This window comes from Mustela lutreola, chromosome 5 (genome assembly GCF_030435805.1).
Source record: "Mustela lutreola isolate mMusLut2 chromosome 5, mMusLut2.pri, whole genome shotgun sequence".
Lineage (NCBI taxonomy): Eukaryota > Metazoa > Chordata > Mammalia > Carnivora > Mustelidae > Mustela > Mustela lutreola.
In genome coordinates, this window is record NC_081294.1 from 85,566,799 (window position 1) to 85,586,482 (window position 19,684).

General features: G+C 34.9%; 1 protein-coding gene across 1 annotated transcript in view; it reads left to right on the plus strand.

Annotated features, from left to right (window-relative positions):
• Positions 1-19,684, plus strand: part of MTREX (Mtr4 exosome RNA helicase) — a 98,959-nt gene that overhangs the window by 70,699 nt on the left and 8,576 nt on the right. The window contains exons 20-25 of the mRNA XM_059174998.1: positions 1,350-1,460; positions 3,040-3,228; positions 8,778-8,941; positions 12,635-12,740; positions 17,141-17,197; positions 18,381-18,543. Coding sequence (XP_059030981.1) covers positions 1,350-1,460; positions 3,040-3,228; positions 8,778-8,941; positions 12,635-12,740; positions 17,141-17,197; positions 18,381-18,543 — 790 coding nt within the window. The remainder of the gene's footprint in view (positions 1-1,349; positions 1,461-3,039; positions 3,229-8,777; positions 8,942-12,634; positions 12,741-17,140; positions 17,198-18,380; positions 18,544-19,684) is intronic.

The window sequence follows — 19,684 nt, forward strand, 5'->3', positions numbered from 1 at the left end:
CTTTATTCTGTTTTTGTAACTTTTACCTTTGAAATTATATGACTGTGTAAAACCCATAAAAACAAAAAAGGTGGGGAATATTCTGGATTTTAAAAGATTAAGGAGACCTGACAGCTAAATGCAATAAATGATCCTTGGCTGAATGCTAGATCTGAAAGTGGTGGTGGTGGTAGTAGTATCCATAAAGGACATTAATGAGCCGTTTGGGGGAATTTGAATATGAACTATATATTAGATGATAATGTATTATTGTTAAATTTTTATGATATATGTGACTATGCAGGAGAATGTGCTTGTTCTTAGAAGACACATGATAAAGTATTTGTTGGTAAGGTGAAGTAACATGTTACCTGAAAATTAATTTCAAATGGTTAAATTAAGAGGAGGAACAAGGAAGGCAGAAAGAAAAAACACACCCTCCAAAACCCCCCAAAATCTTATCTGGAAAGAGAAAAAGCACATATGGCAAGCTGTTAACAGTTGAGAAAATAAAATGGACAGTTTGTTGTATTACTGTTTGGGTCATTTTCAAATAAGAAGTTGTGGTTATCCCCTTTAAATGCATTCTCTATTTTTTCATTCTTCATCTTTTTCACTTACTGACACTTAACAGATACCTTTTCTCTTTGGTTATTGAGTATGATCTGTGCTAATATTTTAGTTTTGGTAGATACAGATTTGTTGACACTTGTTTAATATTTAATATTCGTTAATATTTAATAAATAGTATTTACTAAAGTATGAATTTGGACTTTGAAAGTATTAACTTCTCAGTGTACAGATGCCCTCATTTAAAGGAAGCATACTTAAAGGAAGCAAAATGTCATATTTGATGGTGAGGGAAGGGTATTTTTGTCAGGAGAAAGCATTAAAGTTAGTTTGAAGATAGGTGATTCTTTGTTATGTCTAATGGAGTATACTATTTCTTCTGGTTGAAATACTTTTTTCATCTGCTCTTCATTCTGGCCCATCCAGAGCTTACATGAACCTTACTTGGCCATCTAAAGGTAAACCAGGAGTCTTTCCTTCCTTTGTAGGGCTGTTATACTTTAAGGTGTTCAAAAAATGCCAGTAAATGAGGAGGTGAAAATGAATTCTGTATTGCAGGAATAACTTATGTTTAGGTACCATTTATTTGCTTGTTATTTAGAGGTTGAATTACTCTTTAATTTTCAGTTATAGCTTCTAATAAGATAAAAGCTTCCACAGTGATTATTATTATCAACTATTACGTGTGTCACAAACTGTGAATGCAGCTTCATTTTAAGGATTCAAGCTAAATTTAGGAAATGGCAGAGATTGAAAATGTGCATTTTTAATTGTAGTGTTCTTTAACTTTTTCTTGGTAGGTTGTTCCAGTTTTGGTACACCTTCTGTCTGCCATCAGCAGTGTTAGGCTTTACATTCCTAAAGACCTTCGACCAGTGGATAATAGACAGAGTGTTTTAAAATCAATACAGGTACGTGTGTTAATTTTACAAATTTAAATATAAATTTTATGTAAATATAAGTAGGATTTATAGCAAGACAACTTAAATGCTTTAAAATGTATCGCTTTGTTTAAAAAAAACTATAAACACTTGTCAGTGGCATTTTTCATAAAGTGTCATTTTTTAAATAATTTTTTATTTTTTATAAACATATTTAATAAAGTGTCATTTTTAATGACACTTTAATACTTTTAATAAAGTGTCATTTTTAATAAAATATAATAGCAGATCTTTGTGTAGATTGTCCACTTCTTGAATATACCAACAAAGCAAGTTACTAAAGGAGATCTCATGGAGGAAAACATTGCTACTATTTTATACTATATATATATATATATATATATATATTTTTTTTTTTTTTTTTAAGATTTTATTTATTTGACAGAGAGATAGAAACCACAAGTAGGCAGAGAGGCAGGCAGAGAGAGAGAGTGGAGGTAGCAGGCTCCCTGCGGAGCAGAGAGCCCAACATGGGGCTCGATCCCAGGATCCTGGGATCATGACCTGAGCCGAAGGCAGAGGCTTTAACCCACTGAGCCACCCAGGCGCCCCTATACAAAATATATTTTGCTTTATTATTTGCTGAGTGAAAATAACTAGACTGTATTAAGAATATTATGTATAAAATCATATGCCAGGACTTTTAACCATTTTTTAGTGTAGCTAATAAATAAATAGTTTTATTTTCAGTAGGAAAAATTATGACATTCTAGAATTTTATTTTCCAGTAGGTGAAGAAAAGGAATTTTGTCATTTATTTAGTCAACAAATACTTGGATTAATATTTACTGTGCTGCAAAGGCTCTGTACTAGAATTTGAGAAAACAGATAGATAAACAGGATGCTTTCATTAGAGTAGGAATAAGCTGTGGTCCATAGATAGCCAGGCTATCTGAATTGAAGAATTCTCCTGACAGTTTTACAGAACTTTATGTGGATAACCTTTTTTTTTTCATCCCTAACATACTAAATCCTATTTTACCTTTAAGGCCTATTGAAGACCCTGAAGGAGCCTCAGGGGGATACTAGCCTCTACAGTGACCTATCCCTTCTCTGAACACACATGCTCATTATAAATCATGTTTAAAAAAAAATTTTTTTTTTAATAGGGATCTGGAACCCTTTAAAAAATTTAGGTCTTCCCACTCCATAGTGCACCCCTAGGAAGCAGCCAAAGAAATCGTGAGAAAATTAAAAACAGTTTATAGTTGGGTTGTTAAATACAGCATTATTTATAACAATAAGAGGTTATAACAACCTAAAGATACAATTATGTGTTTATCCATAAGTTGTGCCACATTCAGAACTATTGAATTCTATGTACTGGAGTTATTAATAAATTTTACACATCCCTATATCAGTAAATCATAGTACAACAATTTAGAAGGAGTTTTCAAAAACATATGCATGTAAAATTGAGCTCCACTTGAGGTGCATTTTTAAGTGCATGTTTCTCTTTGTGCATAGAAAAACAGAAGGAAATATTTACTTACTCTTAACTAATCTTGTCTATAAAATGAAAAAAATAATTTTAAATTTTTTGTTGTAGGAAGTTCAGAAACGTTTTCCTGATGGTGTTCCTTTATTAGATCCTATTGATGATATGGGCATTCAGGATCAAGGGCTGAAAAAAGTTATCCAGAAAGTGGAGGCTTTTGAGCATAGAATGTATTCTCATCCACTTCACAATGACCCAAATTTGGAAACTGTGTATACGCTTTGTGAAAAAAAAGCACAGGTATGGCAGAAATATTTTTTATCATAAAATCGTATGTATGTCACTAAATTATTGAATATTTGTCTTTTTTATTTTCCTTTCCTACTGGTTCATCAGCTAAAACAGGGAAATAGCTTATCTTTTAAGGAGACTATCAATTCTGACCAGCAAAATAAGATAAAAATCATTTTAATTTGGTATTTGATGGGTTTTCTTCACAGTTTTTTTAATGTAATACAATTCGTATAGCAGTAGATTCACTCTTTTAAAATATACAGTGGTTTGTAGCGTATTCACAAAGAACTGCAACCATACCACTGTCCAATTCCAGAGCTTCCATCACCCCAAAAAGAAACCTCATACCAATTAGCAGTCACTTCCTATTTCTCCCATCTCACAGATCCTGACAACTATAAATCTTCTTTCTGCCTCTATGGTTTTGCTTTTTCTGGATATTTCATAAAAATAATATCCTGCAGTATGTGGCCTTTTGTGTCTGTTCTCTTTACTACATGTCTTCAAGGTCCATCCATGTTATAGCATGAATTAGTACTTTATTCCCTTTTAAGGGGGAAAAATATTCCACTTATGGATATTCTACATTTTGTTTAACAGTTCATCAGTTGATAGACATTTGGGGTTTTTCCACTTTTTGGCTATTATGAATAATTCTGCTACCAACATTTATGTACAAGGTTTGTGTGGATATGTTTTTATTTCTTTTGGGTGGAATTGGTAGAATTGCTGGATCATATAGTAAGTCTGTGTTGAACCTTTGAGAAACTGTCAAGTTTTTTTCCAAAGTGGCTGTACCACTTTACATTCTCACCAGTGATTTATGAAAATTTTTATTTCTCCATATTCTCACCAATGCTTATTATCCTCTGTGTTTTTGATTATAACGTTCCTAGTGGTAAGAAGTTGTAACAGTTTGGCTTTTTTTTTTTTTTTTTTTTTTTAAGATTTTATTGATTTATTTGGCAGACACACAGCGAGAGAGGGAACACAAGCAGTGGGAGTGGGCAAGGGAGAAGCAGGCTTCCAGCCAAGCAAGGAACCCATGCAGTGCTGGAGGCCAGGATCCTGGGATTGTGCCCTGAGGCGAATGCAGAGGCTTAACAACTGAGCCACCCAAGCGTCCCAGTAGTTTAGCTTTTTAGAGTAATTAGCTGTAGTCTGTGACCAGAAAAGCATTCTTAGAGCCATGGTGAATAATGAATTTAGGGAAAGTTTTTCAAAGTGAACACATTCCTTTCCATTACCCACTTCTCTTCAACTAGAATCTTTTGTACTATTCAAGTGTGGCTTTCTCCCTGAAACTTACATCTCCTTACTATTAGCTTTTTCAGCTTTTATCTTGAACCACTTGAACCACCTTTGTTTTCCTGTTTCAAAGATCATTATTTTAAGCTCCTTAGGGTCAGGTATTTCATTTTAGCTTACTTACACTCTCCCATATCCCAAATGATCGCTGCTACTTACTGAACATGCTTGGGAGTGGAAACTTGTTGGCTTAACAGAATAGGATGGTTTAATTCACAGTTTTACAGCATTCTTTCTAGCTTTCTGTGAACTAACATAATGGGGCCTCTTACCACGTGGGCAGCGAACATATAGTGCACAATGCTCTGGTCCACCAGGAAGGAAATGGAGACACAAAAAGCTTTAGTAACTTGTACAAGGATCCTCACTTGGTATCCTGGCCTTTTCATGTCTCACTGAGACCATTCCATTAGCTCCTTCCCTGCTTCATTTACTTCTGTGTTGCTGCCAGAGTTCATCCTGAACAGGTCCACAACACAAGAACAGACTCTTGAGCTTGGTTGAATTGGTGAATAGAAAGCATCCACAGAGAAGGCGGTACGAAGCCACAGAGAGTGACATTATCTAAGTTACTCAGACATAACTGAAAAAGACCTTAGTGTCTGGCCAAGGGACTGACTAAATAAACTTGCTATGAAAACTCAGCAGTACTAGAAAAACGCTTGTGTAGGTGCATTAAATGCTGATGTGGAATGTGATTACAATTTAGCACAAATAAAAACATATACCAAAAAGACTAAAAGTAAAACCTGAAGTGGTGGTATGTGGGGAATGAGATTATAGTAACTGTTTTTTCCTTCTTTTTTTTTTTCTCCACAGTTGTCTGTAATGTACTATAGAATATTTTACAATGAGAGAAAACTACAGAATTAACAGGGGGGAGGGAGGGCGGAAACCAGTCTTTTTATGGCCTCCGAGTGACTATAGGATAAATTTCACATCCCTTAGCCCTACCTAAGAAGGCTTCAAAAATCTAATCCTTCAACTCTAACCATTTTAAGTACTCATACCTTTTGAGCAAGCTTTCCTCCTTCTAGGAATTAAGACTCCAAAGTGTGAGGTAGTACATGCATGTTCTTGTAGCATTGTCCGAAAAAGTGAATTTATATAAAAATAACCTCAGCATTTCATCAGTAGGGAATTAGATGTGTGACTTCTACATATCATGGAAATCAACATGGACATTTAAAAAAAAAAAAAATGGGAGGCACATGAGTGGCTTAGTTGATTAGATGTCTGACTTCAGCTCAGATCATGATCCCAGGGTTCTAGGATCAAGTCCTGCATCTGGCTCTCAGCTCAGCAGGGTGCCTGCTTCTCCCTCTACCTCTCCCTGCTGCTCTGCCTACTTGTGTTCTCTCTCCCCGGCAAATAAGTAAGTAAAATCTTATAAAAGAAGAAATGAGGTAGGGGCACCTGGGTGGTTCAGTCAGTTACATGTCTGCCTTCAGCTCAAGTCATGATCCCACGGTCCTGGGATCAAGGCCTGCATCAAGTTCCCTGCTTAGCATTCAGTCTGCTTCTTCCTTTCCCTTTGCCCCTTCCCTACTTGTTCTCTCTCTCTCTCTCTTAAATATCTTTAATTTAAAACAGTCTTTTAAAAAAAGAGGTCATTTTACATGTAGTCTTTGCAAAATGTATTGCAAATGTGTGCAGATGATTTATTAGGGAGGAGAAAAGGAAACTGATCTTACTTCTGTGGGAGAAAAGCTCCTATTACTATGTAGTTATGCTTTTAGACATGAATATATCTGTTCTTTTAAAATTCTGTGGGAAAAGATCTAAAATGGCATTATCTAACAGAAATATAATGCAAGCCACTTATGTAATTTTAAATTCTAAAGTAACCACATTTTAAAAAGTGAAAAGAAATGGGTGAAATTGATTTTAATAATATTTTCATTTAACTCAATATATCCAAAATACATTTTAATAAAAATTAAGGAAAAAAAATCCTTCACTAGCGGGCCCTCTTCTGCTAACTAGTAAGTTTTATATGCCTCTGAGTACTTAGCAGTCTGCTCTGCTCTGCTCCTGTGGACATCCTCAATCAAGGAAACTTCAGAAAACAACTTTTTTTTCTAATAGACCTGGTAAGTTATGCTAGGTAGCAGAGAGTTATCTAGAAAGTCTTCTTATCCTCATAGCATTACGACAACACATTTGATTGTAGCAGTATAAATAACCATTAAGAGGGGCACCTGAGTGGCTCAGTGGGTTAAAGCCTCTGCCTTCAGCTTGGGTCATGATTCCATGGTCCTGGGATTGAGCCCCGCATCCGGCTCTCTGCTCCCTGGGGAGCCTGCTTCCCTTCCTCTCTCTCTGCCTGCCCCTCTGCCTACTTGTGATCTCTCTCTGTCAAATAAATAAATAGAATCTTTTAAAAATAAATAAATAAATAAGTAACCATTAAGGGATTGGATTCTGAAGGCTGACAGGGTGGTTTTGAATCCCATCTTTATTACTCACTAGCTCTGATCTTGACCAGTATACTTAGTAATCTCGGTCTGTCTCAGATTTTTATGTTGGTAAACATTTAGTGTTAGTTACCAACCTTACACAATTGCTATAGGAATGAAGTGAAATAATGTAAAGCACCAGAAGTAGGGTACATAGTTAGCTGTCTGTAAATATCCATTACTGACCATGGTCATTGCCTTTATCATTTCTACTCAATTGAAGCCTAATAAATCATGTGTAAAATTCTAGAGTCTTTGAATTTCAACTTCTAAGTCCCTAGAATTTTCTTTTTGTCGGTGTTTTTCTGAAGTTAATCCACAGTCTTAGGAATTCATTATTTTCTTGCTACTGTACTGTGTGATATTCTTATCCTAGTTAGAAAATAGGTAGTATTTACTGATTAACTGAATTTTAAAACTTACCCATTCTGGAGCATGACCTAAAAATATGTTTTCCTTTTCAAGTATAGAATAGAGACCTTATTTTCTTGGCTAAAGCTGTTTCTAGCTTGAACAGCTTTGTGATACAATTAGAAGGCAAAGAGAAGAAATACTTCTCAGGATGTCAAGGGGGAAATATTGGTAAATGAGAAATAAGACTCATATACCCTCATCTTTGCTGTTCTCTAAGCTACCCCCTGATTTCCAAAGGATGAAAAGCTGGAGCTGATGCTGCTTTGGAAGCATGATTACTTGTCATATCTTGTCTGGGAGAGCCTATCCTAATTTACCACTGACTTTTCTCAACCTCTAGCAGGTTACCTTCTCTAGCTGATGGCTGTCCAACTCACTCCTTCTTATAGATCTTTCTCCTTGCTCCTTATTTAAGCAAGAAAACCATGCTGTATTCCCCAAGTTCTTAAACTTTTAACAACTCCTAAATTTCCTCCCTGCTTTGCCTTAAATTTTTCACCTGGATGTTTTAAATTTCCATATATATAACATTTTTACTGGTGTTTAATTACTACAGATACATATATCATTCTTCTTGTGTAATATCCTACAAAAGTTAAGAAGCTCCAAGTATCCTTGCAGGGTATCCTTATAAAATATTTTCTAGAGTGACTGAGTGGCTCAGTTGGTTGAATGCCTGTCTCTCTCTCTCTCTCTCTTTTTTTTTTTTTTAAGATTTTATTTATTTATTTATTTATTTGATAGCGACATAGCGAGAGAGGAAACACAAGCAGGGGAATTGAGAGAGGGAGAAGCAGGCTTCCCACCAGGCAGGGAGCCTGATGCGGGGCACCATCCCAGGACCCTGGGACCTTGGCTTGAGCCGAAGGCAGACGCTTAACGACTCAGCCACCCAGGTGCCCCGGAACACCTGTCTTCTTGATTTTGGCTTGGGTCATGGTCTTGGGGTGGTGGGATCAAACTCTGCGTTGGTTCCATACTCCGTGTAGAATCTATTTGAGTTTCTCTTTCTGCCCCTCCCCCCACTTGTGCACACATATTTTGTCTCAAATGAATCTTCAAAAATACATTTTTTTAAATTTTTAATTATTTTAGTATTTTATATTTTAACATTTTTTTAAAAGATTTTTTTATTTATTTGACAGAGATCACAAGTAGTCAGAGAGGCAGGCAGAGAGAGAAAGGAGGAAGCAGACTCCCTGCTGAGCAGAGAGCCCATTGGGGCTCGACCCTGGGATCACGACCTGAGCCCAAGGCAGAGGCTTTAACCCACTGAGCCACCCAGATGCCCCTATTTTTAGATTTTAAAATGAATAAATCTCATTTTACTTTGTTTACTTTATTGAACTAACTTTATACTTTTATGTGCCTTAGATTGCAATAGATATTAAATCTGCAAAGCGAGAACTAAAGAAAGCAAGAACCGTCCTACAAATGGATGAACTCAAATGTCGCAAACGTGTTTTAAGGAGGCTGGGATTTGCTACTTCTTCTGATGTCATAGAGATGAAAGGACGAGTGGCTTGTGAGATAAGCAGGTAAAAACTGGTTGTTCTAGAAAACTGATTTTAAAATTGGATGATATTTTTATACAAGGACTATAAATCTTTCAGAACAAAAGAGCTGTCTTAAAAATAAAAAGTTTTGGGGGTGCCTGGGTGGCTCAGTTGGTTAACCATCTGCCTTTGGCTCAGGTCATGATGTCAGGGTCCTTGATCGAGCCCCATTGGGCTCCCTGCTCACGCGCGCTCTCTTGCTCGCTGGCTCTCTCTCAAATAAGTAAATAAAACCTTAAAAAATAAATTTTAAGTTAGTAAAGTACCTTCCATAGTAAATGCAGTTTTTGATGATACAGTTAGGAAAAGAGCATTAAAAGAATCTCTTCCATCCCACTATTTAATACAAATGCTATTAGCATTTGGATGCATTTTCTTTTTTCTTTATTTTAATGCATTGTGTATTTTTACATATTCATGATCACAGTTTTGTGTACTTAATTATTTTTTACAATTTTAAACATTTTCCCACTTTTATTAAACTTAGTCTAATAACCATTATCCTTTGTATAGGAGATGATATTACAGTTTTGGGCTAAGAAACATGGAATTACAGCATAGCATATTATAGGCCACGGTATAAAACTGGCTATAAGATATTGTCCATTTTGGTGATCTTTTGACATAGTATAAATGACTTGAAACCATAGCAGTCATTTCATTATTTCTGCTGGTTTCTGTGGGCCAGAAATTCAGGAAGGGCATATTGAATGGTTCTGGCTCAGGATTTTATGTGATTTCCGTTAACCTGAAGATACTGTTGTTTTGTCCATAGTTAGAAACATTATTCTTACTGAGTTCATAAAAGATGTTTTTGAAACAGTTTCTTAGGTTTTCACCATGGCCCTAATGGATGGGCCTGGGGAATTATAGGCTTGTATATGGTTTCAGACGTTTTTGGGAAAGACTTACTCATATTATTCTTATTGATAGTTTAGTTCATATGTTAAGAACTTATGTCCCCAGGGGCCAGGAGGAGATTTTGTGGTAAACTAGAACAATTCTTTGTCACCAAAAGGGGGCAGCAACTACTCAGCCCCAATTATTACAGAGCAATGTGATCACAGATCTTTAGAAAAGCCAAAAATCCAGAATTTTAGGTGAAATCCCTTGGTTTTTAATTGTTCACAAACTAATTGAGAATATTTTTTTTTAGTCAGTGTGTGAGCCAAATATATCATTTGTTCAAGTTAGATTTGGCATGTCAGCTTCCTGTTTTCCTTAAACCTGCTTTCCTACTTTGTAATTAAAGGATTATAGGCACCACAAGGTTAATAATTTACCCAGGTCTAAAGTTAGGCCACAGCACCAGTTTACTAATTCATATGCTAAAATTACTGTTATTGGAATTACTTCTTTGTGATATTATATACTATTTTACAATTAACAGAAAATTTGGGTATCTGCAGCTGGATTTAGTCTTGGGAGAATAGTATTGATTTTATTCTAATATAAGACTAGAGAGAGAGTGAGAGAGAAAACATGAATAAAAGAATGTTACCTTTCCCCCAGTATTTGCTTCTCCCTCTGCTGAATAAGACCCAGCCACCAACAGCAAAAACATCCTAGACTCCTCTCCTTTCTTTCTCTCTCTTATGGTCTTCCTGTTTCCTCTGTCTCTGCCCTTTTTAATCTTCCCACTGACTAATGTGCCTTCATTATTTCTTGCTTAGAGTACTGCAGAAACCCTCTTTTTTGATTATAGAGATTATGAAGACTCAAGATAGAGTTCTTTTTACTGCTTTCCCAGTATTCTTTTCAAAGCACAGATACTGTAATTTCATTGTTTTGGTGAAAGTCTCTGTTTTTCCCTATTGCTTTTAGAATAAATGCCATAATTTAATGTGTTACTGCCCTTTCCTCTCTAGCTACATCCCACACATATTTTTCTCTCAGCAATGACCTTTCCTCACTCCTACCCCAAATCCAGTTCCTACATATTTTTTCCTACATCTTCTGAAACTTCCTATGAATTTCTCTAATCTTATTTTAAGCTCCCCGGCTTTTTTTCATAATTGCCCGTATAACCTGTTAGATCACTCTCCTTCGATTACTGTTGTTTCTTCTCTGCCTCCCACCTTAGCGGCGTGTATGTAGTAATATGTAGTTCTTGAAGTACTCTGGCGTTATTTGTGTTGTCCTCTTTGACTTAACTCTCATTTTACCACCAGGAACCCAAATTGAGTTTTTTACTCTTAAAGATTGATAGCTTGTGACTTTATTCTTTTTTTAGAAGTTAAAAAATAAAAGTTAGCTTGTTTTTTTTAAATAGCGGTAACACCCTCGAAATTATCAAATGGGTCTATTAAACCCTTTTATAAATGTAAAGTACATTGTGGAACCTTGATTACAGAATTCTAGAAACACTATCTTTGTAGTCTTTGGTAGCTTCCATTGAGCATAGTTGAGCATTCAGATTTTTTTGTTTCTCATCCATGATGGCAGAGAGAAAACAGTAAAGATATTTTGTGATTATTACACAAATCAGAAGATAACAGTGATGATGATGAAATTAATCATACAGCAAAATCTTAGACTGTAAGGTAAATTCTCGAACTGTGAAGAATCAATAAGTGAACAATGTATCTCTAAAGACAAAAAGAAAATTTTAAGATTATTTTACTTTCCTTTCTGTTCAGAAAGCAGGAGTTAATGTAATGTTTTGTGCTAAGTAAGAACTTGGACCATTCCATTTTACTAAAAGGACTTGTGACAATAGTCTTTTATGATTTGTTTGCTAAATTGTCCTTGATAGTTTTCAAAAGACATTTGTAAATACAAGGAAATTGTTAAGAAATAGATGGAGAGATTTAAAAAAAAAATCTGTTGGATTGATCATTCTAATCTTTATAATATAAACCTGAATATGAAAATGTTGTACAGTCAAAGAGCAAAGAGGATGGCCTTCCTTTTCCACAAAATTACAACTTGTGAACGTTTTTTAAAATAGTGTTTTTTGGTGATTCAAAAGAGGAACCAAAAATAATAATTAGCTAGAGTCTTTAAAAGAGATGTATTTAAAATCTGCAGCCAGTATGCTGGGATAATGTTAAGTGCAGGAGAAAAATGGAAGTAATGATAAGCTAGTACCTATTGGAGATGTATTTGAAATTTGGAATTGTAATTACTACGTGGATATTGTCCAGATTCACAGATGACAGTTGATGAGCAGCATTGCATTTAAAGACCATTGGCCATCTTGGTAAGATACATTCTCAGTGATGGAAATGCAGTGTGTCTCTCCTGTGGTTACATGTAAATTCTTAAGATTTCTAATGAAGTTGTTTTTCATTATCCCTTTGTGTTATAAAGTATTAAACAACTGTTAAATGGATCCTTAGACCCAGAGGAAAAATGGTGGTGACTATCTTTTCTGGAATACTGAGAGTTAAGAAGGAGTTTCTTATTTCAGTAAATATTTGCATTTTGGTGTTTCCTAGAATGGGGTTTTTACATGAAATAACCATTTTACGTTTATTATTGATACATTGGAAAATATAAAGACCTGCCATTTTCTTAAATAAATCGTTGTCACTCCTCATTGATCCCTCCTTATGGTCAAGTAATAGATTTTATTTTAAAATTTTCTATATTTTAAGCACATATGTATACATTTTGTAGTTTTATATTATGACATTTAAAAATTATTCTCTTTTTTTTTGTGTGGTGATCTAGTGCTGATGAGCTCCTTCTAACTGAGATGATGTTTAATGGCCTTTTCAATGACCTGAGTGCCGAACAGGCAACAGCACTACTTAGCTGCTTTGTGTTTCAAGAGAATGTGAGTTAATAGATTTAACATACCTTACTTATTAATTCACACATCCTGTAATGTAAATATTGTTATGGATATTTTTAATTATAAAAGTTTCGTATTTACATATTATGGCTAATGTTAGAAATCACTATTTTAACACAAATATCTAAGAGCATATTAAATAATTAAATACATATTATCAGAAAGGTGAGTGAAATAAGATTTTATTTGTGGATAGTCGTTAATCATATTCCAAGCCTTTAATTTCTTCTGTTCTGGTCAGATAGTCCTAGAAAGAAGAGGATGAAAGAATGAAAATAAAATTAGGCAAAAGAGTGAAAATAAAAGGGGGTAGTGAGGTTAAATTATTATCTCTCCTCCCAGTAATGGAGAATAACTATGAAGCAGCTGATTTTCTTTGTTTGTTTTGTTTTTTTTTTAACAAAGTAAAAAATGTATTTTTTGAGTATGCTTGACACACAGTATTGCATTAGTTTTCGTATACAACATAGTGATTTTACAAGTTTATATATATATGCTACACTCACCATAAGTGTAGTTACTATCTAGCAGCATACAAGACCATTATAATAGCATTGACTGTATTTTTATGCTGTACTCTTTATTCCTGTGATTTATTTATTTCATAACTAGAAGCCTGTATCTCCTTTCCCAGTTCTTTTTTTTTTTTTTTTTTTTTAAAGATTTTATTTATTTATTTGACAGAGAGAAATCACAAGTAGACAGAGAGGCAGGCAGAGAGAGAGAGAGAGGGAAGCAGGCTCCCTGCTGAGCAGAGAGCCCGATGCGGGACTCGATCCCAAGACCCTGAGATCATGACCTGAGCCGAAGGCAGCGGCTTAATCCACTGAGCCACCCAGGCGCCCTCCTTTCCCAGTTCTTTCGGAGGACTTTTTGCCAATGAGCACAGTGGTTACATGGTTGTCAGAGAAAACTTATTATTGCTCATATACTGTTTTAAATTATATGAATCTGTTATTTTTTTATTTTTTATTTATTTTTTATTTTTTATAAACATATATTTTTATCCCCAGTGGTACAGGTCTGTGAATCACCAGGTTTACACACTTCATAGCACTCACCTTAGCACATACCCTCCCCAGTGTCCATAACCCCACCCCCTTCTCCTAACCCCCCTCCCCCCAGCAACCCTGTTTGTTTTGTGAGATTACGAGTCACTTACGGTTTGTCAGCAACTGATTTTCTGAGTGGCTGAAGTCTTAGTTGTCATAGGTAAGGTTTGAGGGTAGTGGCTATGGATTCTCATTGCTGGTTTTGCAGTAGTTTTTTCATTGAGTAGTTAGTTTGCTTTTAGCAACTCTTAAAAATCAGAAAATGGGGGCATCTGGGTGGCTCAGTGGGTTAAGCCTCTGCCTTTGACCCAGGTCATGATCTCAGAGTCCTGGGATTAAGCCCTGCATCAATCTGTGCTCAGTGGGGAGCCTACTTGCCCCCCTCTCTCTCTGCCTGCCTCTCTGCCTTTCTTTCTCTGCCAAATAAATAAATAAAATCTTTAAAAATATCAGAAAATGAAGTGCTTGGTGGCCCACCACAAAAACACTAATCTGTCTTTTACTTTATTCCAAAAACCAGTGTGATTTGTTTAAAAAGTAAAATGCATGTTTTACATTTCGAACTTTATTCATTGTGGATGAAGTAGACAAAATAAGAAGACAAAGACATTTGCCCCCTAAAAATAATTTAATACTAATTTCTAAATTTTTATCTTTTACCACGTACACTTAGTTTAACTTTCATATGAATTGTGTGTAAGACAAACTTTTTTCAGTTCTGCCATTGATCTGTTTGTTAACTATTTCCTTATTTATGAAGCAGGTTGAATACATTACTTGTTGAAATAAGTAGGACCTTTTCTCTCCACTCCCTGATTACTGATTAGAATTCATTGCTAGAGTAGCAATGATAAGAAAGAGGACAATAATCCCAAAACAATTGACACTCCTCTGAGAATGCCAGCTCTGCACCTGTGAAGTAATTTGCGTATGAGGAATTCATTACTTCACAAAGTACTATGTTTGGATGTTGTTTTTCTTAGGTTCAAAATGTGTATTACATTAATTTCTGGAATAATTTTTAAGAGTATCTATCAGGGGGCACCTGGGTGGCTCAGTGGGTTAAAGCCTCTGCCTTCGGCTTAGGTCATGATCCCAGGGTTCTGGGATCGAGCCCCACATTGGGCTCTCTGCTCAGTGGGGAGTCTGCTTCCTCCTCTCTCTTTGCCTGCCTCTCTGCCTACTTGTGATCTGTCTGTCAAATAAATAAATAAAAATCTTAAAAAAAAAAAAAAGAATATCAGATTCTGTTTGAAAAGACCTAAGTTTAAAGATGATTTGGAGATTGGTGTTCTGCTTCCTATGTCAGACTTTGTTTTATAGCTAATTTCTTGGATTTGTTGTTCTGTTTAGTTTTTAATGTAGCAGTATAAAAGTCCTGTTTTGGGGCATCTGAATGGCTCAGTGGGTTAAAGCCTCTGCCTTCAGCTCAGGTCGTGATCCCGGGGTCCTGGGATTGAGCCCCACATCGGGCTCTCTGCTCAGCAGGGAGCCTGCTTCCTCTGCTCTTTCTCATCTGCCTCTCTGCCTACTTGTGATCTCTGTCAAATAAATAAAATCTTAAAAAATAATAATAAAAATTTTAAAAGTCCTGTTTTCTGAGACCTAGTATGTACTTCCTAAAAGGAGTTGGACTTAACCAAACCATTATTCTGAAATTTGTGGGCAAGATGTTGCTATATGTGGTTAATTAAGATTTGTTCAGTGAAACCACACTGTGTTATATGTAGTGTCATCAGTTCTTGTGGTGGTGCCTTTCAACATCAAGATGGAAAATTACACTACAAGTCATATGGAATTTTGTTGATACTTTTAGAAGAATGTTTTCTAGCCACATGGAAAGGTTAAACTTAATAGTAAAGTACTTGTTATAAATATGAAGAAGTCTGCTTAATATACTAATTTCTTTTTCAAAATGAGTTCTTTCTAAAACTGTGCCCCTGCCTTTTTTATATCATTAAAAGTAATTTAAAGATTAAATACGATCTTTAGAATATAAATATCATGTAACTACCAATATTTATTAAAAATCTACTATGTGTACTGCCCAGATCTAGGCACTAGAGATACAGCAGGAATTTTTGCTTTCCTTATAATCATATGCTAGTAGATGAAGGTAAACAATAAAGAAGTAAAGTATGCACAGATTATGTCAAATGGTGATGAGGGTTTTGGAGGAAAGTGAAGCAGAGGAGGCAGATTGAAAACACTGGGATAGGGATACTATTTTAAGTAAGTGATTAATAAAGCCCTCACCAAGGGAGTGAAATTTGAATTGAGACTTTAAAGGAGAGATGAAGGAACAAATTGTATACACACCTGGTGAGAGAGCATTGGTAAAAAAAATTTATTTTTGTCAGGACCAGTGTCTTCTACTTACATTGACCAGAGAGGAAGTGGTCAGTAACTGTTGACCATGGATGGACAGAATATCAAAGATGTTAAGTAGTCTTGAGTTCATAAACTGAATTGTTGAGTTCATGGTGACCATTTTTTTTATTTCATCATTCATCATGGTTTTTCTTCTTTTTTTTTTTAATTGGACAGGTATAATACAGAGCCTAGGTCATTATTACATAATATACATAAAACATGCACAGCAAAACCAGTCCTGTATAAATACTGATGCTTAAAATAAAGGTGTAACTGTTGCAACTAACCTGTAATAGCTTTTTAAGAGAATTTACCTGTTTAAATCCTGTCTCTCACACACATATATAACATTTTTGTAATAATTTTGTTTTTGTGTAAAGCTACTTTTGTCAGCCTTTGTTCACAAATAACCGTCTTTAATCACAACAGAATAGAGTTTTGAGCATCTCACCTTTTCTTTCTCTTTGACAGGGTAGGAAGCCAACACACAGAATCCAAGCCACTTGTCCATGTTCATTTGCCTAGTTAGTAATACCTGGGTAAAATAAAAATTGAGAACACAACTTTTAATGTTCTTTATCCCCAATTTTTGGTTTCTACAGAATTAGAGTTGCCTAGGAGCCAAAACTGTGATAAAATAGTCTATAATAGTTTTGATGTAACTAAACTACTTTGGGTGTTTATTGTATTTGCTCTTACTCCATTCCATTTGTGGTTAAAGAAAATAGCTCGTATATTGTTAATTTAGCAGTGTAATATTTTCCTCTGAGGTATAATAATAATATAATTTAGGATGAAAGGAGTGGTAATTTTCCTTACATCAGCTAAGGTCATCAGAAACTCTAAATGGTAATAACTAAGGTCTTATTATTTGATATTAATAGATAATATGAAAACTTTTTTTGTTACAATAGAAAACATTTTAAACTTGGGTTTTTACATCCTTTTCTTTCGTAGTCTAGTGAGATGCCCAAATTAACGGAACAGTTAGCAGGACCACTTCGTCAGATGCAGGTATGAGTATGTTGAACTTCATGCTTTATGAATAATATATGTAAAATGAGCATTTTTGACAGTCTAATCCTAGTATTTATCATTCCACAGAGACTACTTCCTTCAAGGTTAAGTATGTTACTTGGTGTTAGTCTTGTCATTTAATGCTATGTTGGTAACATTATTTGTGATTTTTACTTTAATAATTAAATATTCTCCCCCACCAGTGTAATAAATTATATTGAGTTATTGTGAGTGTAGATTTAACACTGTAGTGTAGATCGGTGATATCAATAACTCAGTCCTGCATTGTTTTCCTTGGTATTAAGAATGACATCTTAATGGACTAGGATTAGTTTGCTTAAGGTTTTGTATGTTCTTCCATTGTATTTTACAAGAAAATTTTAAAACATGTTTTCTCCTAAGAAATTAATTATCCCTGGGTCTTTAAAGGCCCAGTAGCTTATAGTAATGAATTTGTATGTTCTATGATTTTCTTAGGATGAACTGATTTTATCTACCTTTAACACTAGACTGAAAGAGAGGGAAATATGAACTATATGACACTGTAAGAGAGGGAAATGAATCATAAAAAGAGCCTCTTCAGTGGAACATTTTATATCCCTTATTACTAAGAATTTTAAACTTCTAGAACCAGGGAAGTTTGTATAGGACTAGGCAGTTTTGACCTTTTATATTACCAAGGAAAATAGAATGAATCTAAATATCTCAGTGTGGCGGGGAAGGGGGAGATTAAGATTATTAAGATTTATATTTTTTAAAGCATTATTAGGGAAAAGCATTACTTTTCCATAGGGATTTGTATCTTTTTCAGTCTGTTTGTTATTGATGTCTTTGAGGGTTTTTTTGGTTGCTGTTAATGAAAGACTTAGAGATTAGTTAAATGCTACTCTTAAATGACTTTAATGAAGAGTTTCTTTTAAAAAAAAAAAAGTTTTAACTGGGTGAAAATCATGCTCTTGATAAATTTTTCTTAATTCATTGTAATGAGGAAACATTACAATTGGGTCACTTAGCAGTGGAAAAGGCACTGTAACTACTTAGAAGTACAGTGTATCCAAACTGGGCGTAAGAATCTAGAAGAAAAAGGAGTCTTGTGGAATTCTGGCTCTGGAAACCTAAAGAAAAAAAGTTCGCAAGTACTTTAAGGAAGAAATTTTAAGTAAATCTTTTATCTTCAAAGGAATGTGCTAAAAGGATTGCAAAAGTTTCAGCAGAAGCCAAACTGGAAATTGATGAGGAAACTTACCTAAGCTCATTCAAACCTCACTTAATGGATGTAGTATATACCTGGGCAACTGGAGCTACATTTGCCCATATCTGCAAAATGACAGATGTCTTTGAAGGTATGTTTAAATTCTGTATAGATATATTCCTTTCTTTCTTTCTTTCTTTTTTTAAGATTTTATTTATTTATTTGGCAGAGAGAGAAAGAGACAGCAAGAGCAGGAACACAAGCAGGGAGAGAAGGAGAGGGAGAAGCAGGCCTTCTGCCGAGTAGTGAGCCTGATGTAGGGCTCAATCCCAGGACTCTGATATCATGACCTGAGCCAAAGGCAGATGCTTAATGATTGACCCACCCACGTGCCCCCGTACATTCCTTTTTGATAGAAGAAATATACTCAGGATGGTATTTCTTTAACTAAATAAGAATAATACATTATTTTTAATTTTTGGTAGTAAATGGAATGGTAATGACTTCACAGATGATCTAGTAAGTCAAGTCTGTGTGAATTTTTTTTTTTAATCTCTTGTCAGTAGTCTAAAGGCTTATTATATTAATTCCACTAAAAGCAGAGGTGAAAATGCTGTCCATCATTGCATTTCTAATAATAGACTTGACCTCAGTGAGACGCTGTGCTTCAGCATGAATCAGATTAATGAGCAGTCTTTTTAAATAAAGTCATTAAAAGACTGAAGAATAATTGTTACTCAACTTAACAGAAATTTTAAGAAGAAAAAATAAAGGCAGAGAGAATGTAAGAAATAATAATATTTATAAGAAGTGAAAAAAAGAGTATCTACGGGAGACCATTTTAGAAATGTTTTACTCATTTCAAAAAGATTGGTTTATATAGAGAATCATGATAGTGAATGATACTTATCAAATTAGATATTTACATTGAACTTTTTTTAAAAATGAAAGTAAATGAGCTTGGACTTCAGAGAGATAAGAGATTATTATAAGAATATTTAAAATGCTATTGTTTGTAGCTCTATTTTTTTTTTTTTTTAAGATTTTTATTTATTTATTTGACAGACAGAAATCACAAGTAGGCAGAGAGGCAGGCAGAGAGAGAGGAGAAAGCAGGCTCCCCGCTAAGCAGAGAGCCTGATGCGGGGCTCCATCTCAGAACTCTGGGATCATGACCTGAGCCGAAGGCAGAGGCTTTAACCCACTGAGCTACCCAGACGCCCCTGTTTGTAGCTCTATCTTAAGAAAAATTGTATTTTTCACACTTGTTATATATACTTTTTAACTGGTAT